The sequence below is a fragment of the Scardinius erythrophthalmus genome, assembly GCF_964197995.2.
Source record: "Scardinius erythrophthalmus genome assembly, chromosome: 25".
NCBI classification, from domain to species: Eukaryota; Metazoa; Chordata; class Actinopteri; order Cypriniformes; family Leuciscidae; genus Scardinius; species Scardinius erythrophthalmus.
The window spans coordinates 21742944-21763730 of record NC_138245.1 but is presented as its reverse complement, the minus strand read 5'-3'; the positions used below and the strand labels follow the sequence as shown (position 1 = coordinate 21763730).

General features: G+C 37.8%; 1 protein-coding gene across 2 annotated transcripts in view; it reads left to right on the top strand.

Moving 5' to 3' along the window:
- The window catches only part of foxj3 (forkhead box J3), a 104705-nt gene that overhangs the window by 69629 nt on the left and 14289 nt on the right, over positions 1–20787 (top strand). For both annotated transcript variants that reach the window (XM_081358471.1, XM_081358470.1), the window contains exons 3-5: positions 6206–6280; positions 11913–11996; positions 17071–17172. In XM_081358471.1, the coding sequence (XP_081214597.1) occupies positions 6206–6280; positions 11913–11996; positions 17071–17172 (261 nt within the window). The remainder of the gene's footprint in view (positions 1–6205; positions 6281–11912; positions 11997–17070; positions 17173–20787) is intronic.

Sequence of the window (20787 nt, the reverse complement as noted above, 5' to 3'; positions counted from 1 at the left end):
TACTAAGGTATCAGTACTCAGAGGCCCATTTAAAATGTTTAAATGTTGATTTAGGCTACAGTATAAGTATTTCCATATTGGTAACACTTTACAGTAAGGTTCAATTTGCTAATAATTGTTAGTGCATACGTATCTTGAACTAACAATGAATTTTGTCATGTGAGAATAACAGTCCTATTGGAACAGTTTGGAAAGTCCATACGTTTACAAAAGACTTGCGTAACTAATTTTGTATGCCAGTCAGTGTTGTGATTTTATATTTCTTGTTTTCTGTGGCTTTTTTGTACTAGGATCACCTGAGACTTGTTAATACCAGGTTTAAACAGTGCCAGACTTCAGGTACAGCTCCAGTGTGATGCCTTGCTCTTATTTAACAAGAGGCACCCACATCTTAGCACCTTATCAGCTCCTGCCTCTCTCACACTCAGTCATGCTGTCCTCATCGCTGTGGCCGAGGGTGAGGGATTCTCCATGCTCTAAGTGGATTAAATCCAGTTCCAGGCTGCAGTCGCATGGCTTGTCTGTCAAAGGTGGGGGGATATTTTTGCAGGTTTAGTCTGCGAGCTGGATGGTGCGTTCCACCTTGGGTCTGGTTAAGGGCACCGTTTGTGCCTCCTCTCACCACACACATGGAAAAAAAAAAACTGCTCCAGCATCTTCCCACACCCACTACAAACACAGTCTGCCAACGTGCTACATTCCCTAACGTGTGTAGAGATATTGTAAACTTAAGAAATGCCTGTGTACGTCTCTGTGTTTGCAAAAGGCTTGTCGGGAACTGCTGTGGTTGAGGGAACTTGAAGTTTTGCGGATAAGCCCATATGTCAAAGATATTGAAAGCATTGGAGAGAAAAGATATAAAATACTCTATGGGATGGGTGGAACTAGGAACGGGTACACTGGACAGAAAAGACACACAGCGTATAAGGAGGAATGCTGGGAATTCCAGGCTGTGTTTGGGATGTCCTCCATGCCCTGTAGTATTGAAACACTCCTTTCTGTCTCACTCAATCAACCTTGCTCTCTTTTTTTTTCACACCTCTCGCATGATAATGAAGCATTGTGCTAAAACATATTTTGATTGGTGGTTAGACACATGCCCCCAAATTATCAATTCACGCTTAGGTCATACACAATGATATCACATTATATACCTGGTTATTTTGTGTGTTGAGATGCTAGATTTTTTTATTTTATCCAACAAATAAGTATCTATGAAACAATATTGTTGTTGAAACATCAATTTGTTACATGTGTCTGCATGTTTTATATGAATTTTTTTTTGTAAGTTAGCAAAGATTTTCTTTATAAAATATTTTTTTTCTTTTATTCCGTTCTATACATTTCATAATATATTAAATTAATGAATTTTATATGCTGTGTTGTTTTTATATAGCAAAGATATTCTTTATAAAATGTTATATATATATACTGTATATATATATATATATATATATATATATATATATATATATATATATATATATATATATATATATAAGCTAAATTAAGCATATTTTTATAGAGGTGTAACGATACATTGTTATATCGAGATGTCACAATATAAAAATGCGACAATATGTATCGTTGATGTAAACGATATGATTCACAATATAGAGTTAGTTTTATCCCAGATTTAGCTTTCTGTATTTATAAGGTATAATTCACCCAAAAATGTAAATTCTGTCATCATGTACTCACTATCATGTCGTTTCAAATTCAAACCTATAAGATTTTTGTTCAACTTACAAACACAAATAAAGATTTTTTTTTTTTTTTGAAACCTGAGAGATATCGCAATATCGTAATATCACAATAGAATCGTATTGTGAGTTCAGTATCATTCATGATTTGTATCGTATCGTTACACATCGAATTGCCTTTAAATGTTTCTTTAGGAACCAATGCAGACTCTGCATATGACATCCCATAAGAATGAAATAAAGATTAATATTTCTGTGATACGTTCTGCGGATAATATTATTTTTTGTAGAATGTGTTCATAAAAGATAAAAATATGACATTTTTTATATGGGCTGGAAATAATTGGTGCATTGAGCATACTGCTTGTAATGTATTGTGTATATACTTTTCCCGTTACAACACAATAATAGCCTGACGTGAATTGAATGTGTATTCTGCTTTGCCATATAGAGACCCTTTACATTGAGACCTTCAGACTAGGGCTGCACGATTTGGGAAAAATGTCATATTGCGATAATAGAGGTCAATATTGCGATTTCGATTGCGATATGCGATATAATAAACAAATGGTTTCATGAGACAACTTGCTTGGTTCTCAAGGAAAATAAATGCACACACAGATTAGTGATAATCTGCCTAAAGAAAAAAGTTCTTTAGTCAAGAGCAGTGAGTGTTTTTCTCTGTTCCCTTTGTTCTTTGATTAACTTTAGCGACAGATATAACTAGTGGCTACTGTGTACTGTCCCTTTAAGACCAGCCGCTGCTGTCAGAGACGCGGATCTGACACTCGCCTCATTCTCTCACGAGTCACAACTCTTCACGTTCATCATAAGACTACTCTTATGTTATGAACTCGACAAAAAGACATTTTGGCATAATTGTGTGTGTTATTGTTCGTTCAAGCTCAAAAGAGAACTGTATTCTGGCATGCTGTTTTGTGCGCACGCATGATATTAGCGCGAGTCTTTCTGTGTGTCACAGTCAGGACATTCACAGGCAGCGCGTTCATTTTGGCATACATGTGTGTTGTTTGTTCTACAGCGAAAGAGAACTTGATACTGGCGCGCGTCTATCTCTGTGTGTGTGTGTGTCAGGAGGACATTCACTGACAACGCGTTCTTTTTTGTCTTATCGCGCATGAATGGTTTAAAAGCATTTGCATGAATAAGAGCGGGATCATGTAACACTACAAAGGATGGCAAAAATTAACGGATGCTGCGTTAATTGCGTTAACAGCGCTAATTTGTTTATTTAATATAAAATCGCAGCATTTTGCGTCATATAATCGCTTAGGCTTGACATCGCGATTGCGATACGATTAATCGTGCAGCACTACTTCAGACATTAAAATGTGTTTTTATCTTGTGATCAAGTCATCATCAGTTTCTTGGCCAACCCTGCCATAATTTAAAATCTTCCTCTGTATGTAGAGTGAGGATGTCAGGCTGGATTTGCGGGCACTGATGGGATGGTTCTGTTGTAACCTGGGCTCCCTGGGCCGAGAAGGCATGGAACTGCGGTATGTCCTTGATGAAGAACTCCGCTGCGACATGGCCTGTCCCTTTGACTCACGCTGAGCGCTTGATACTCAGGACAAGGAGGTCAGTCTGACCCACTTTCCCCCGCCTGCCCTTCTGTCGTGTTGGATGAGGTGGGCGATAGGCCAGGGGTGAGTGGGCGGATGGGTGCACTAACTGTCAACGTGCGAGTTTGTGCGGGGGGTTACCAGAGAGCGTTCCCGCTGTGAAACGCAGGTATATCTCAGCCCACAGAGACAGTAATGGACAGGCACTCCCACAGAGCTCAGTGTCTGACCCTCTTATTGTAGCTCCTCATCCTCTATGACTCCTACAGCTCTCTTCCTCCTCTTCATCACTTCACTGCACTGCGGTGCTTCTGAGCTCCAGCTGTATTTTATGCAATCAAGCATAAGATATTCAGAATCAGCAGTGTTAGCTGCACATCGTTTTATGAGATGTGGAAGATTTCTATGCTCTGTAAGTCATTTGTTATGTCTGTTAGTGACCTGCCGACCTTTGGGTTTACACCAGCAATGTGCATGTTAAGATGCTGTCAGAGATGGCATGTTTGATAACATAGTGTTATCTAAGGCAGACACCGGTTTGGTAACTCATTAAAAAGTAAAACTCAATTTCCAGGTTGAAAGCAGGGTCAAAAAAGATGAGTGTATCTCTGATATAGCTCACTGACAAGAAGGTCTCTGCTGAATTTAGACAAGTAACATGTCCTACCATAAGTGTGCAAAGATGTAAGACATAGTAGCACTTCATGCCATCATGTATAATATGTCTTAAACATAAAATAGCATTCACAACCTATTTGACTTCTATATTGTGAGGAGAAAAAACATTTAGGATGGAACCTAATTTTTATCCTTTTGAAATTGATTATATTGTGAAAGGTAACCATTTTTTGTTTTTTAACTCATTTAAATTTTTGAATGTTACATGCATTAGATTTGGTAGCTTTCACCATACATGATAAACAGAGTGGGCTTCTGCACATAAACAGTCACACTCTGACTTTCTCTTGGGAATTCTTTTTCTCTTTCTTTTTCTCTCTCATACACGCACACACTCAAACTCAGTGTGTCAGAATGGCAGCTGGCCCTGCGGCTCTCCTGGTTAGTTCCCCTGATAGAGAGTTGGAGACAGACTGGACTGGTGCAGTAGTGCTTATTAGCCGTGTCTGTCTGCAGGAGTCCTGCTGAGCCAGCCTTGAACCCTCTGGCCCCCAGCAGAGAAAGAGGGAGAGACTGTGAAGAGAGAGGGAGAGGAAAGTTAAAGCAGTGGAGGACAAAAGCGAGAACGTGACAGCCAGGGAAAGAGACCTGCCTGTCTGACCTGCATGTCCACTTAGCTGGTCGCAACCTAATCTGATAGAAGGTTGTCACAGAATTGTTTCTTTGAACAAGAAACCGATGCGTTTCTTTTCATCAAAGATGTTGGACACCTGTGTTGATTGCAAAACCCATGAGTTGAAGCATGACAGTCTGATGCACATTTATTATAATAATAAGATCTCCCTTTATCTGCCCTCTCTGACCTCAAGTACTCTTCTGTTGTATCTTTCGGGTACCCAAGCATTCAAAATGCCCAAAGTGCACATCGCTATTGCAGAGCAGGCTTAAGTAGTTGACATTGTGTTTGTTTTTTTCCAGAGAGACCATGACGTTGTCTGCCTGACTAACCTCAGATATTGCAGTGTGGAGAGTTGCTGTGGCTGCTAAAGTTTTAATGCGCTACAAGATTAGGGTCTGTGGACAGATACGTAGATGCTGTCAGGTTCAGCGGCGGGTTACACAGTAACTGCTCTGACCTGCCTTTTTTTTTTGCATGCATCTCTTGGACTCTGAGGTTTAGCTGTCCTACAGAGCTCACCTTTATTGTGTCTAATGGTTTCGGTACTGCTGATGCAGTCGGAGACTCCCTTCGGTCCACTGTTAAACATCCAGCACACACCTGCAATCAACCCTGACCGGCCCAGTGGAAATGGCCCGTTATTGCCCTCATTAGATGTTATGCGGTAGTTCTCTTATACAAATACATCACATATTAACATGGATTGTGTTTGCTTAGTATTTTCATCTAATTGCCTCTCTGAGCGTTTCTCTCACGTTTCACACCATACCAGCACATGCGAAGATCCCAGAGCTTTTATATCACACCCATCTGTCAATACAATTTGGTCAAATGATTTCAAAACCTGTGCGTTTCTTGTGTCTTAAGCCAAGTGGCTGGCTAAGCTCCAGCTGGAACGCGCCAAGCATTAAGGCATGATGTGCGTTCAAGCTGCCTCCTGCTGATTCATCCCTCACATGCTGAAAAATTACCTTTTGCTCATTAAAGAATTGTGTAAGTTTTAAAAAAAAATTATTTGCATAATTCATTTCCCTCTGAGGATCAGGATGATTAATTAATTACTATGCTGTTAAACTGGATCTTTCGCTATTTTTTTAATTAACCTCAGGACATCCTTCATGTATGGGAATTTTTTGTCACATCAGGTTCAGTGCATTTGAATGTGTGGGAATCACAGAAGTTATGAAAAATCTCTGTTTCGTTAAAAATAGTTAAGTCAGGGGGTATTTATTATTGAGTTTAGGAGTCTCAATATTCTGCAATCATCCTAACAGTCCTTCCTTTTTTTTCTCCTTTTTTTTTCTCTTTTTTTTTTTTTTTTTTTGAGGCTGTCGTCTACAACAAGATGAATCTCTTTAATATATTTTTCTGGCCTGGTTGCTTTGCATAGCACTGAAAAGATGACGCAGACTCTGGGTTATAATACCCCTGTGTTTTATTCATATTCTCTTATTTGCAGGGACCTTACACACTCACGATTGCTACAGCACTGTCTGACAGCACGCTATAGGCTGCATGTAAATGCGGGTTTTAGGTACTATTATAGTGTAATATCATGCGGGAGTCTCATTAACCTATAAACAACCTAAACACTTCTCTGTCTCTCTTTCCTCCTACAGAACTCAATACGGCACAATCTCTCGTTGAACAAGTGTTTTCTTAAAGTGCCTCGCTCCAAAGATGACCCAGGAAAGGTAAGCGTTCTCTTCTTACCTCCAGATGTAGTTCTGTTTTATTCAGAAATGTTTTGTACATTCTCTAAATACAAAATGCCTCTACCAGAGCAGATTCAGCCGTTAAAAATGCATACGTATCCTTGTGAAAATAGATGAGAGCGAGCACTCGCAGTAATGTTTTAAAAGTGCTCTCCGGAGCTCTCCCGGGTAGAGGAGAAAGCACTTCAGCCCCGGCACTTCCTGCATGAGAGGGGGAGACCACCACCTGCTTCCCCTCAGTCAGCATGCCGTTACCCCGGCCTGTCTGAACTAAAACAACCCAAACAAATTCATGTGTAGGCCAGAGTGCAGAGAGACATGCATACATACACTACAAATGCATCATGCAACTTCGATGGACACCGGTTAATCTGTTTTTTTTTCCCCTCCACATAGTACCTCTGCCTCAAACGCTTGCTCATTTCTCTGTATCCTCAGCCATCTTGTGAGAGCACATTCACGCACATACGCTCACAGCGCGACATAAAGAGAAGAGCCGAGGCATGCAGGGGATGGGGACTGAATGCTAATTTCATGTTTTGGTGTAATCCTCTGATATTGACACTCCTGGGATGTGCTCCACTAAATACAAAATAATCTATCGCTGGATGGATTCTATTCCGAATGCACGGCCAACATGCTTGCATCCCTAATGTTCAATTTGGAATTTGCCTCCTTCCACACAGCCCTCCCCCCTGGAAGGAGAACTTCAAAGCTGCGAAGGGCTCTCTTGATATGTTCCATCAATATTGTAATACGGCAGGAATATGGGCCCTGCTGTTTGTGCGAGATAGTAACTGAGGCGTGTTTCTCAGTGATGGCAAAAACGATTGTTCACTTCACCTTTGTGATCCGCAGCAGCTGCTGAGAATGAGGAAGGCCGAACTTTGGGGCGGATACAATCTTGTTTGCCCTTGAGTAGACTCTGGTCAGGGAGGTCTAGTCTGCGTTAAGACTGTGTCAAACTGATTATTTCCATTAGAGACCAGATTAGAAATTAGATAACCATCACAAACACAGCAGCTATTTTTGATCAAATAAATGTAAGCTCGGTGAGCATAAGAGACCCTTTCTTTAATCTTATCGAGTAAAATACTGTGAAATATTATTACAGTTTAAAACTTTTTTTTTTAATAATGTATTAAAGGTGCCATTATTCCAGTCTTTAGTGTCACGTGATACTTCAGAAATCATTCTAATGCTGATTTGGTGTTCAAGAAACATTACTTAATATTATTATAATGCTGAAAACTTGATTCATTGATGAATAGAAAAACAAATCTTAAAATCAAAATTGTTTGTAACATTATAAATGTTTTAATTGATACTTTTTCTATATAATACGTCCTTGCTGAATTAAAGTATTAATTTCTTTGAAAAAAATAAATCATAACAACCCCAAACTTTTGAACGCTAGAATATAGTATTTATATCTTTATTTGTTTGTGGCTTTGGATAAAATGTCGACTATATGAATACATGTAAAATGTTTTGTTTCTTTCTTTTTTTTTTTTTTTTTTGAATAATGATGACAATTTACATTTTTAGGTGAACTATCCTTTTAATACTTCATTTGGAGACTGCTAATGTTCTTTAGTTGATTGCATTATCGTCTATTAATTTTGGGGCTCAGCTGAGTTCATAATCTAAAGAAGTAACCTTAACACAGTTTTATTATATTGCCCTGTTTCAGATTCATGTAAACTGTCGTTTCATGGATTTCTTTAAACGTTGCTTTCTCTCTAGAGGTTGTGTTGTAGCCTACAGATACTCTCCTCCCAAGGGCTTTCAGTTTTTCAAGATTTTTCTGCTAATTAAAAGGAATGATACTCAGCCTCCCCTTCCACAGTGAAAGTGTCTTGCAGTAGTTTTAATTTCAATTACATCTGCTAGGTGTAACAGACTGCCAGCATTCTCAGTCACCTTCAGCTGTCCTTCATCATCACTGCATCAATTACAGGAACATGATGATTTAAATTAAAATCATGAACATGAGGGTGTGTAAACGGTGAGATTGTCCTGCATGTTATGAACTCTGATGTCTAATGGTGGAATATAATGCGTAAATACCGATGCAGGGTGAAGACGATTGTGTTTGTTAAACGATTTGTTGTACTTATCTAGTCTGTTTGTTGTGTGGAAGCACTCACTATCTGTAACATTTAACATTGTTAGGATACTTATGCTACATTAGAATATGTAAAGAAACCTAAGACCCTTTTGCATGACTCACGCTAGCACACCTCTCAGCTCAAGTGTTGTACGCTGTTTGTTAATTTGCATACAATAGATAATGTGTAATATGATGAATTATTCTGTGAATGTCACAGAATACTGATTTCAGGTAATCAGTAGTAAGTAAATAGTAAAAATTAGGGCTGGGTCTTGGCACAAATTTTACAATTTGATTCGATATCCGTTCACAAGCTTGCGATTCAGTTCCGATCTCAATTCAATTCGATTTCTCAAGGAGAAAAATCTCTCAACTAATGCTGTAAACTATACAAGGAACCCTGTCTGTTGGTACATTACTATAATGTTGGCTGTTGACTGTACAAACATGTAAATTGCACATAAGGCCGTTTTTATAATAACGTAATTCATTTTTAATAACACAATTATGTTTCTACTGCAATTAGTTTTTTTTTTAAATATAAACATTCAAGTGGTGCCTGTCAGGATAAGTAAAAATATAAAGAATATGTAATAAAGTGCATATATTTAGCAAAATGCTCCTCTCTAATTAAATAAACAAAAAATAAATGAATTAGATTTATAAATTTAAAATTGTTAGTTATGCTTTTCTATAATACACACAGACATGCATAACTTAAATAACTTAAAAGTCACATACAGTCTTAAAATTAAATGAGGCTCTTATTGAAGATTGTGGCGATTAAATAATGGTTGTAATGACTGACTTTGGTTGACTGCCACAAAGTGATCTGCATTCATTAATGTTATAATTTGAATGCCTAGTTTATAATTTGATTAATGTTAAGTAGGGGTGGGCGGTATGACCAAAATTTGGTTTCACGGTTTGACTAATTTTATTTCACGGTAACGATATTTTTCACGATATAGTTATTTATATATGTAATTATTCTCAAAAAATTGAAAAAAAGTGCTTTGTATAATAAATAAACCCAAATACTTTAGAAATGAAAAGTACTTCACCTTGTTTGATTTTTCTTTTATTTGGTAAATTATTTCTTTGGTAAATATTTTGATAGCTAAATATAGTAAACAAAACACACTCATCAACTTTTAGATGAACTGTCCCCAACTGATTGATATTAAATACAACTCATAGGTGCAATTAAACTTTAAAAAAAGTGTTGCTCATGTTCAATCTCATGTTATTGTTTTACTTCATCAATTAGTTTATAATATCTGAATATTTTATACTGAACTATTCTATTCATAATAAATTAGTTGCTTTCTTTTAATTTTGTAGGATATTAGTAATACTAGTTATGTTTAAATGTGTTCCCCGGTACATTTTTGCCATGTCTGCTTATTATACTGCGTTTTCAAGGAGCTTGTTTTGTTTGCTCTTTTTGTGATATCTGGCAACCCGTCACCTGGAGCTTTAATCAAGAGAAGTTCAGAAGTGTCAAAATCATCAAGTTCAGAAGTGACTAGAAGGAGAGCAGCAGTTTGAAAACCGAACAGCAGCTAGCTACTGTTAGTGTTGACTAAGTAGTTTATTATACACACCTTGTAACTGCGTCATTATTTTAGCACAGCCCGATGAACACTGGCACACCGCGCTCCCTCGCTGTGTGTGTGCATGCGCGCATCTTTTGCATCAGTAAAATGTGATCGGTTAATCTGAGTGTCAAGTTGTAATCACATATGGAATCAAAGGAAGATTTTATCAGCTGTTTATCAGTGGCCAATTGTTTGGAGTTGTATGTATAACTCGCGCACCATATTTAGTAATTTTGCCTCAGATACAGGATTATACATTCGCTTGAACAAGCTGGTTGTTCATTACCACAGCAACCGCTTGCGTGTCATGCTGATTGCGATTTTCGTGTTTAAAAAGTAACTATACATAAGAGATGGAAAGATGCAGATAACTATACATTATTTACGGTTATTTCTATTCGTTATGAAATGAACTGTTGTTGTCAAGTAAGCTTCATGCTTTCCCCGTTGCGATCGTGCACTCCTCTAAACTGTATTGCTGCGCCTTTTTTCCCAAAAATATCACATTAACAACCACCCTTTAGAAAACGTAATTCCTTTGTGGATCCTCTTTATCTGCTTTCTCCATGTTTCTTTGACAAATCTCAGTGTCTCAGTCTCACCCACGCTGCACGTGAGTAAACCACTCCCACTTATTTACATGTCGTGGTATACACGGAATAAAAAAATCTGTTACAGTTGACATTTTCTACCGCGGTAACGATATATAGGTCATACCCTAATGTTAATTGTCACTTCCGTTCCTTTCATCAGGCCAGTTTTAGTACTCTGCTTCAAAGGCCAAAAAATGGCAGGTTAAAGCAAGGTGTGATAATGCTGCAAGCTTTGTAATTGGTCAGATTGTTTTGGAGCTGTCATCGCACTTAAATAACAAATTGATGTAACATCCGGATGTTAAAACAGAGACAATGAGTTCTTTTCTTAAGGAAGGAATGCTGCGAAAAACTGTTCGGGTGCTGGAGCTTTGCTCATTGCCATTCCATGGCTTCTAACCTGTGCTGTATTGCTGTTTAAATGCAGAAATTTACATCATTTTATCAATATGTCTTTGGAGGCCGAACGTTTGAAGAACCTAAAGCATGCTGTCTAGACAAATCCTTTGGTGATTTTCAATTATTCTCCTTGCTTAGGTGCATGCGCCAGCTGTGCACAAGTAATTTTAAAGGTCTTGATCGCACCCTCTCTGGACAATTGAGATCTTATCCCATATAATATGAAATATTTTAAAATAAAACCCAAGCCTGGAGGTTAATTTCTTTTTCTTTTCACCTAACTTGCCGGCCAGAGTTGCCTTTAGCTTTTGGGAAGAGCAGCACTATTGAAAAATAAATTAAACAGGAAGAATGCAAAGATAAATTATTCAGCCAGGGTCTTGGGTGCTTGGAAACCAGCAGCCCCAACCAAGGTGTGCTATTTTCTGCCTGATTATCAGAGCTCAGACCTGACCAGAAATCCAACACCTCTGTGTCCAGCCCTGAACAGGAGCAATCGATAAACCTGCGGCTGAGGAAGAGGGGCTTCAGGAGGGGCTTAACATTTTACCTGCCTCTGCCAAGGCTCTGGAGAAATGCGAAGTGAGAGCAAGCGAGCGCAAGAACCGGCTGTAGCGAAAGACCCAACTTCTTCGCACCTCAACATATAGCTCCATGAACGTCCTCAAGACGTGACGGGCTTAAAAATGAGCTCGCTGAAACTTTGATGAACTAAAAGTTGTACATGTTTGACAGCAAACACGCACAGTATCTGATTACTGAAGTTTCTCTCCTAGAAACCCTGCTGATTATCTTGCTCGGCTTTTTATGAAAGTTTTATTGCGTGGCTGGCTTCAAGTTGACCACTATTTTAGAATATTATGATTTGCTTTGGAGCTAATATTCCAACTTTATCCTGTTTCTAGGGTTCCTACTGGGCAATCGACACAAATCCAAAGGAGGACACGCTGCCCACACGACCCAAGAAGAGGCCACGGTCTGGAGAGCGGGTGAGTGAAAGTTTGTCCGCGTGTTTGTGTTTATGTGTGTGCTCCAAGACCCCCTGGTGGTCGTTTTTCAGGCTTACAGACTTTCTCAGGCCAAACTCAGCTCATTACTTTGAGTCTGGGAATGATCAAAGAGCAGAAAACAGTGAGTATCTCACTCTCCCTGTTCAAGCTCAATGTCACTTATTTGCACCATAACTTCACTTGATTCTGTGGTTGCTTAAACCACACTGAATACCATTAAATCACCACTGTAAAAATGACAGTGTTTCCAACGTGGTGATGTTGACACAGTGTTTTAGCTCTCAAACTTTCTCAGAAAGCCCCATAACTTCATTTTTATTTTTATTTTTTACAATTTCCACCTGATCAAATATTCAAGAGTTTTGTATAACTAGAAAATTCATTTTAAAAATGCCCTTGGAGATTTTGTTAGATTTTGCATGGACTTTTCCAGATCTATAAATTATACTTTTAACATTAGGCTACCTCATATATCAAGGTTTTTCAAGACAGTTGGAACCCTGGTTCATCAAAGAAAAAAACATTGGTGAATTGCATAAGAAATATTTTGGTTTAAATGCTTGTTTTGTCCTATATCAAATCATTTAAAGCCATCTTGAGGCCCTCTTGGGAGTTTCCTTGGGCCCCCAGTTGGTAATCATTGATCTAGAGTGCCATGGAAAAAGAAATAGTTTTACCTGAGATTTAAGTTTGCAGTTTCAATTGAATATGATGCGATTTAAAAACTGAAGTAATCCAAAGATAATAAATAGAGGCAGGTCTTTTGATGCATTTTCTTCAGGGCTACATGATTCACAGAGTCAGTTCTTTTAGTGAGTTGCTAAAAAATGTACAGACTTGTCGCTCATCTGTTAGAATGGTTATTGAAATAACATCTGACTTACTTACTGACTGGATGTTATGTCAATGTCTACCTAAAGATACTCATTCACAAAAGAGTATATTTTACATTATTTTGTAATGTTTTAGAATGTAGTGAGGTTATGGGTCCTTGCTGTAAAAAAAGGATTTCTGTATTAGAAATCTAATTTTGGGGGGTGAAAATGTAAGCTTATTAGTCTAGTTCATCTTTTTTTAAACTTGAATGATCAGCAGAAAACTACGTAATTTCTTTAGTGCATGTGTTGATGGCTCGTACATGTTTTTATCTTTTGGGAAGAGCTATAAACAAAACCAACCAACCGCACATAAGACATAAAACATTTACTGTTTATATAGTCTGACTTTGATTTGACATTTAAGCTTTTTTCCAAAATAAACAGAGCTCGAAATTAACTTTTTTACTTGGTAGCACTGGTGCTCCCAACTTCAAAAAGTTAGGAGCACCAGCAAACATTTAGGAGCACCCACCAAATTTGACGTTTAGCTCTGCATGTAGAGCGGAATGACCGGCAGCATCCTGGTGATTAAAAGCCTTAATAATCGAACCTGATGAACCTGATTTGTTTGCCACACACTTGTCCCTGCATTTTTTTGTGCTTGGCACTCTCTCCGTGTTTAACCAAGCTCTCGCACTTCCAATGTATTGATTCAGTTGTGAACGCCACGTTATCTGCAAACTCTGTCCCACAGGCTTTACAGTGAACACAAGCCTTTTAAATATCACGCGGTAGTCAGCTCCCTGTCACGTGACAACGGAGCGCACTGAAAGGGAGTGGGAGTGATTGACAGCTAATATTAACCAATCTAAAATCTGCTTTAAAGTTAAGAACGTAAGGATGAAGTTTGATTGGTTATGTAACATTGGATCGAATGATGGTCCGGCCACCTTGTATCAGTGCACATAAGGTATACACTGTGCAGTAATTTGCGAACGTTTTGTAGAGAAATGAAAACAGGTCACACCACAACCATTATTTTTTGCACTCGCACAAATGCTCCCAAATATATATTTAGGTCGCACAGATTCAAATTCAGGAGCATATGCGACCAAAATCGTCGCAAATTCGAGCCTTGATAAAGATATTGCCCATTGTTTCTTTTCCCGCCTCAACATTAGCATGCAGGTAGCCCGTCTTAGCAATAAGTTGCCTGTATTCGTTCTAGCTAGAAATGTGCGACAACATGTACTTGGTGTGTTGATAGAAAAGGAATGAGACGGGACTGAATATTTCCTGAGTTGAGAACGCTGGCTTTGTTTCATGTCTGAGTCGGTGCTTTACAGTCGTGCCGTGCACAGGTTTGCTGATTGGGCGCTTATATCTTTTTAAATAGCTGTCTTACTCAGTGCGGCTCAGTTTATCTTGTAGAGGGGGTCCGACTTATTAATAAACTGTGCCCCAGGCAGCCTTTACATACGTTGCATTCTGCACTCATTTTTTAGCAAACATCAATTAATGCAGAGTTTCTGCGGCAGTTATTTTCAGCCAGAGCTTTTTCCTTCCATTATTAATGAGCAACGCTCACCGGAATATACAACTCGGCTGCACTCGACGCCGGCCTCCGAGGTTGACCTGGCTCAGAGGTATCTTGCATCATTTTGTCCACCCCTGCGTTGTGGATCGGAGGCACAGGCGAACCGAAAGAGTTCAGCTATAGTGAGAGAAAGGGGTGGAGATTGAAGACATTTAACCATGACAGGAAACCATATAGAGGAACATAGCATTTGTGAAGAAGCATTTATTTATCAGGGTGTTAAACTGCAACTAAATTGTGGTCACAAGCACAATGGGAAAAAATGTTAAAGTAAACAATAACCGAATTTCCTTTTTAGGTGCACTGTAGGTGTGTGCGATTATATTAAGATCATATCTCAATATTTTGGGATTTTGTCGATAAAGATAACTAGACTATATTTGGTGGTGGGAGTATTTTTGTTCTGGTAGCTTGGCTGGTTTAGGCCTGTCGTGGATGGATGACCCTGAAGCTTTTCATATCCTTCGTATTCTGTGTGGTGGTTAGAACGCAGCAATGACAGAAATTAACTTTTCCATTAAGGGGCAAAATTTGTTCCCTTAACTTGATTTCCAGGGGCAATTTTACCTTTATAAAGGGCCAAAGGCATTTTTTTCTAATCATATTAGATAGGGATGCATGATATTGGATTATTGTAGATGTCCGATATGCCGATATTTTTCAACTAATTTTGTCCGATACCGATATATTTTCCTTTTGTTTGGAAACGACACCAAGTCTCTCCTGTGCACAATTTCTTTTTTTCTTTTTTTTGGTAAGTTTTGAGCAAAAACTAAAACTTTATTTAAGTTATTTTTATAATGAGAGAACATTGAAAGCTTAATAATACAATTAATCACTGCTGGATTTTTTTTTTTTTTTTTTTTTTTTTTTTCTTCTTTCTTCTTCAGACCAATGCAGCTGTAACCTTAAACATTTTATGGTTGCAAAAGAGCTGTAAAAATAAAAAAATTAACAGATAAATACACATAAATAACATCTGAAAAAATATATTGCACATTAATTAAAAAAACTGTATATATAAAATAATTTAATTTACAAGTGTCATGTTTGTGATTTTCATTTTGTGATTTTTATTTATTATGAAACACAAGTGTCTTAATGGTATTTGCATAATTTACTTTTCATTTTATTAGTCTAACATGTAGACTTGCAGCACCCCCTAAACAAGTAAAACTCCTTATCGGGCAGGCATTAGGACCTAGCGGAGGTTATTGCTGCAGCTGCTGCTCCTGCATGCGCTAGTGACTATTGCACACCGGACACGTCATTCTGTACTTGCATTCTCAAATTCAGCGCAGCAATCTAAAGCAGTGAATCTAATCACCATTCAGGCAAAAGTTCGCTTCAAGAATGACCACACTGCTGACGTTATCATATCGCTAACACTTTTGAGCACATTATTATCTGCAAGCCATGTCGGCATAATTTTTCATATTGGCCCCATGTTTACATTTTTAAGCCTTTATCGGCTGATGACGTGCCTAAAATATCATGCATCCTTAGTATTAGACACATGCATCTTCTTTTGTCAGATTCTTACATTTTAATCTATAAATTCACCATCACATTCATCACATATACAATCGTGCTGATATTCAGGAAAAACAGCACTCTTGATTTAATTATAAATTTATATATACTTATACTTAATTATATCGTATGATATAAATATAAGACAAAGACTTAGAGGGTCATTCTTTGCACCCCAAAATAAAATTTTGGAAGCATTCTAACTGGTTACTCTCATACTCTCAACAAGCTGTGTTTTTATTCAATTGTTGCAAAGTGAGTCAAATACTTGATTACGTCTGCTCGCACATCAGTATTTATATGAATAAATATATTGGACCAAAAAGATATGTCAGAATGAAATCACATGTGATAAGCCTGATTGCCTAATTGACCTCATGTGTGTTGAGTCTGTAGTGTGGGTTTTCTTCTGTATGGTCCGGCAGTAAGGCTGGTGCCATTTATAATCGCCACACTCCAGACTCCAGTGAGAGTATCATTCTCTCGGCACACAGCTCTGCCCTCAGGCCACACACAAACATTTTTCATACTGACACTCACTTCACTCACATCAAAAACCTCCAATTAGATCCATTCTCTCTCAGCCTGATCCTGCATGAAAAATAAGTGGGAATTCTGTCTGTGCAAAGTGTGATGCTTGCTATTAAGAGTATATTTCATTAGACACACACTCGCGCTCTCTCTCACTTTCTCTCTCATCCTCCTCCTGTCTTGTTTAAGAAATTCTTTGACATTAAAAATTGTGACTTGGCAAAATCTCATTTATGTTTATCACAAATTAAAAATCGCATTGTTGCCAGGCAATCCTCTTATAATAAGCAGTTTTGGGAGACAGGCATGCTGAAGTTATCTTTTACCCCAGCAAGAACAGACAGAGCACAGGGAGCCGTTCCTCTCTCCTGCTCATCTCTTTCCCAGAATGCCTCCAATTTTGACCTAAATAAAAGGTGTTGCTCTTTTGTTGTTGATAAACGCTTGCTGCTTATGCTAAAAAATGTCTTGCACCAGAGTAATATCAAATGCCAAAAGAAAATCAAAGTCACTTCAGATCACTCATCATCTCCATCCTGGTTGGCTGAATGTTTCCTTTTTTATTTTCCTGCAGGCATCCACGCCATACAGCCTGGAGTCGGATAACTTAGGAATGGACTGCATCATCTCTGGAAGTGCCTCTCCAACGCTGGCAATCAACACTGTGACTAACAAGGTAGCATTCAATTTCCAACTCCACAAGTCCTGACTGTGTTTGTCCCATCACAGCTGACATTAGCAGCCTACATACCCAGTTTACATTTATATTTGTCATGCTATGACTATGACTATATGCATGAACTGCATAACAGGACTGACATGTGGTGCTTTTGTTTACACGGATGCTCAGAAAACTGACATTGGGTTTCATCTATATTGGGCAGGCATTATGTATACAAATCCTCTTAACAGTGCAAATGCATTGTATTGTGAATTGCTAATACCTTATTCCATTTGTCTGTTGAGTCCAAAATGTCAGGTTTGCGCCTACAAGATATTAAGCTGTGCAAAAATACAGTATTCTTCATCATTGAGTAAAAATTATTTTTGTGGTAATCAACCTTAAATGTGCTGTATGTAAGTTTTTGACTGTACTAAAGCATAAAAATACCATATTTTTGCAGATATTTAGGAAACATGCCGAGTTCACATACTCGTTTTTCTGAAAAACAATGCTACAGCAGCCATGGAAGCCAGCGAACAAACTGGGTCAGAGATCGCAGATTCTACCCAACCTAAAAAGCCTCGGCACCCATCTAAAAATCTCTATGAATGGGAGCAAATTAAAACGCGATATCAACTCATCATAAATCAATAAGTAAACTCATCAACTTACAGTGTGTAAGTCTCCCCGCATTTCATTGTGAATTTCACTCGTTCTTGTTGCGTGTCCTCAAACTGGCAACCGGCTCGAGCGTTGAGTCTGAGGAGGAGGGGGTGGGGGAAACGACTCTCTCCAATATTTTGAGTTTGGACTACAGTACCCATTTTAACCGCTAGCTGTCAATCTTACATACTGCACATTTAAGGTGCTGTCTTATTTACCATTTTACTGTGAATTTTCACAGACAAAATCCAGTTATTTCAATAGAAATCCATGCAGTCTGAATTTTCATATGAAGGCAAAAGACTCTTACGCAGATTTCACAAAGGGTTTAAGTTGGGCAGACAGATGTTGTTTGTTGACCAAGGGAAAGCTGCTTGGTTTGAAAGTGGCTTTGTTAGTTGTGCTTCATACATCACTTCTTGACAATAAACAATGGACCTTTTTTTGTCTGTGAAATTTCAGACATTTGACTGCACCTTTATAGTCAGCTTAACTTATAGTTAACTTAACAGAATATTCCTTTATAATGAAAGTTAAGTTGGTATTCCATCTTTAAAAGCTTCGTAGTGCTAAATGCTTGCAGTACTTCTCTGCAAGAGAACAGTTTAATGTTTGGAAGTATGATTACCTGCTGAATGCTTCTAGGCAGTGCACCCCGAGTGACTCTCTCCGTAACTCGCCCTTTGTGGCATGACTTCATGGAGAAGTGTGTAAAAAGAAATAGAGTAAAACACTCTGAAATTTAAATAGGCTTTTTAACCTTAAGCGCTTCACTCTTGGCCTGTTGCGGGCTGCTCGCTCTCTCTGGAGTGCTTTTACAAAGCCCAAAACCATCAGTTATTAATTTACTTCAGGCATTAAACCAATAGTATTTCACATTAAGCATGGTGTTTAAGATGATGGCGAGGGGGATGTGGAATTCATTTGGATTGAATTATAGTAAGTTTGGTGATCTGTTCATCTGGATAAAATACAATATGTGCAGATGTTACATTTGCTTATACAGTGTATATAGAATTGTTGTGTTTGTAAAATTTCTTTGCAAAACCTCCAGTATTAGTGATTTGTCTTAGCTGAAATTGAACCTTATAAGTTACCAATTTGGAACTAATAAAGTGATAGTGTAATATAAGCATGCAAATTGAGTAAATTGTTTAATTTCAGTTTTCAGTTGTTGTTGTTTTCCAGCTTTTTATAGATTATTTTCAATATTGAATGAATATTTAAGTACATTTTACAATTGACTTTCTGTCATTCTCTCTTTTTTGCTAGCTTTTCTTAGCAAATGTTCTGGAGTTTGTCTCTGAATGCTCCTGATGTTGGAAGTTCACTAGGTTTTGAAACCCAACCTATGAGAACAATAAAACTTTTTAGTGATTGTTTTATTGCAATATTATTATTGTTTTAGCACATCTCTAACGACTGTTCCCCTTGTACAGTGTTACACACAACAAAACAATGCGAGCATAAGGTATGACTGATTCATATGGGAAGAATTTCAAGATCCACCCAGAATGGGATTTTGAGGTTATCCCATGAGCATATGCTTTCTTTGCCCTCCTACTCGAAACGCTGATAGATTAGAAACCGAACACGCAGGAGAGCGAAAACAAGACTGCAGAGTTCGGTGGCTCCTTGGAGATGCTGTTTCTCAGTGTGGGCCCTGTAAACAGAGAACACGCCACGCCTCTTGAGTGTTCCATGCCAAGCCACAGGAATTCCCTCTTTCTCATACTTTCCCGCCTGCCGGTGCAGGCCAATGGGAAAGTGCCTGTGCTGCATAACATTGAGAAGAAAAGCCTGGCTGTGACTGAGCATTCTCTCTCTCCCTCAGATTAAATGATCATCATGCAGTGCTTTTCCCTCTTTCAGTTCGGTTGGTTAAGCCTACTGAGCAGACCCATAGATGGAATCTGATTTATGGATGTTGCTGATTTTAAGGAGGGTTAGAGTTTAAAATCTGCAGAACGAGTTCAACAGGAAAATGTGTTAACTGTTGTATACTACAGGCTTATTTCTAAGAAGTTAGCATATTAAAATAGTTTTTAAATTATTTCAAATATTTTATATTTCATTATATTCATTGATCATATTTATAAAATTATTGAAATATATTTTATTATATTTATCATTTTATTATATTGAAAGATTATAATTATACTTAATGCTTAACATGAACATTAACTTTCTAACTAATGCTAAAAAGTAGTTGGTGTGTGTGTGTGTGTGTGTGTGTGTGTGTGTGTGTGTGTGTGTGTGTGTGTGTGTGTGTGTGTGTGTGCGTGCATGCAATTTTATGTTAATATTATATTTATGTATATTATTTCAATATATTTTAAATATTTATTATAATTATTATCATTATTATTATATTGAATTGAATTATATTAAAAGATTGTAACTTAAAATGGTTTGAAGCTGAATTACTTTCTTTTTTCTAACTTTTTTAATTGCATAGTAAAAATGTTATGTAATTAATCATTTTAATATTTATTGATTTATATTTAAATATGCATATATGTATTGTTATTATTTCTTCTTATATTGAAAGTGTAATATGGATTGAAACATAAGCTAAACTTTCTTTTTGATTATTATTCTTTTATATTTCTTTCTGTCCTTTATTTCTTTCAAACATTGTATCTAAATTGCATAGAGTTTTCTTTTGAATGCGAGTTATTGTTTGATACACCTGGGTGGATTTCTCTTTGATTTCATAATCCTTGTCTCATGCTGCAGATTAGTCGCCTGTATAAAAGACTCCGCTGGCTTTTGACTTTAATTCACGGCTAAATATAGCGCTCCTTTTCCACTGCAGCAAACACACAGGAGTATTTGCAATGGATTTGTTCACCCCTTACCTTCTCTCTGCGTGTTACTTTCCCACTGTGTGTATGTGTGTGTGTGCGGACGTGCACACAGTGTGTAGGCGTCTACGTTTTAGGCCTTGAACAAACCACAGTG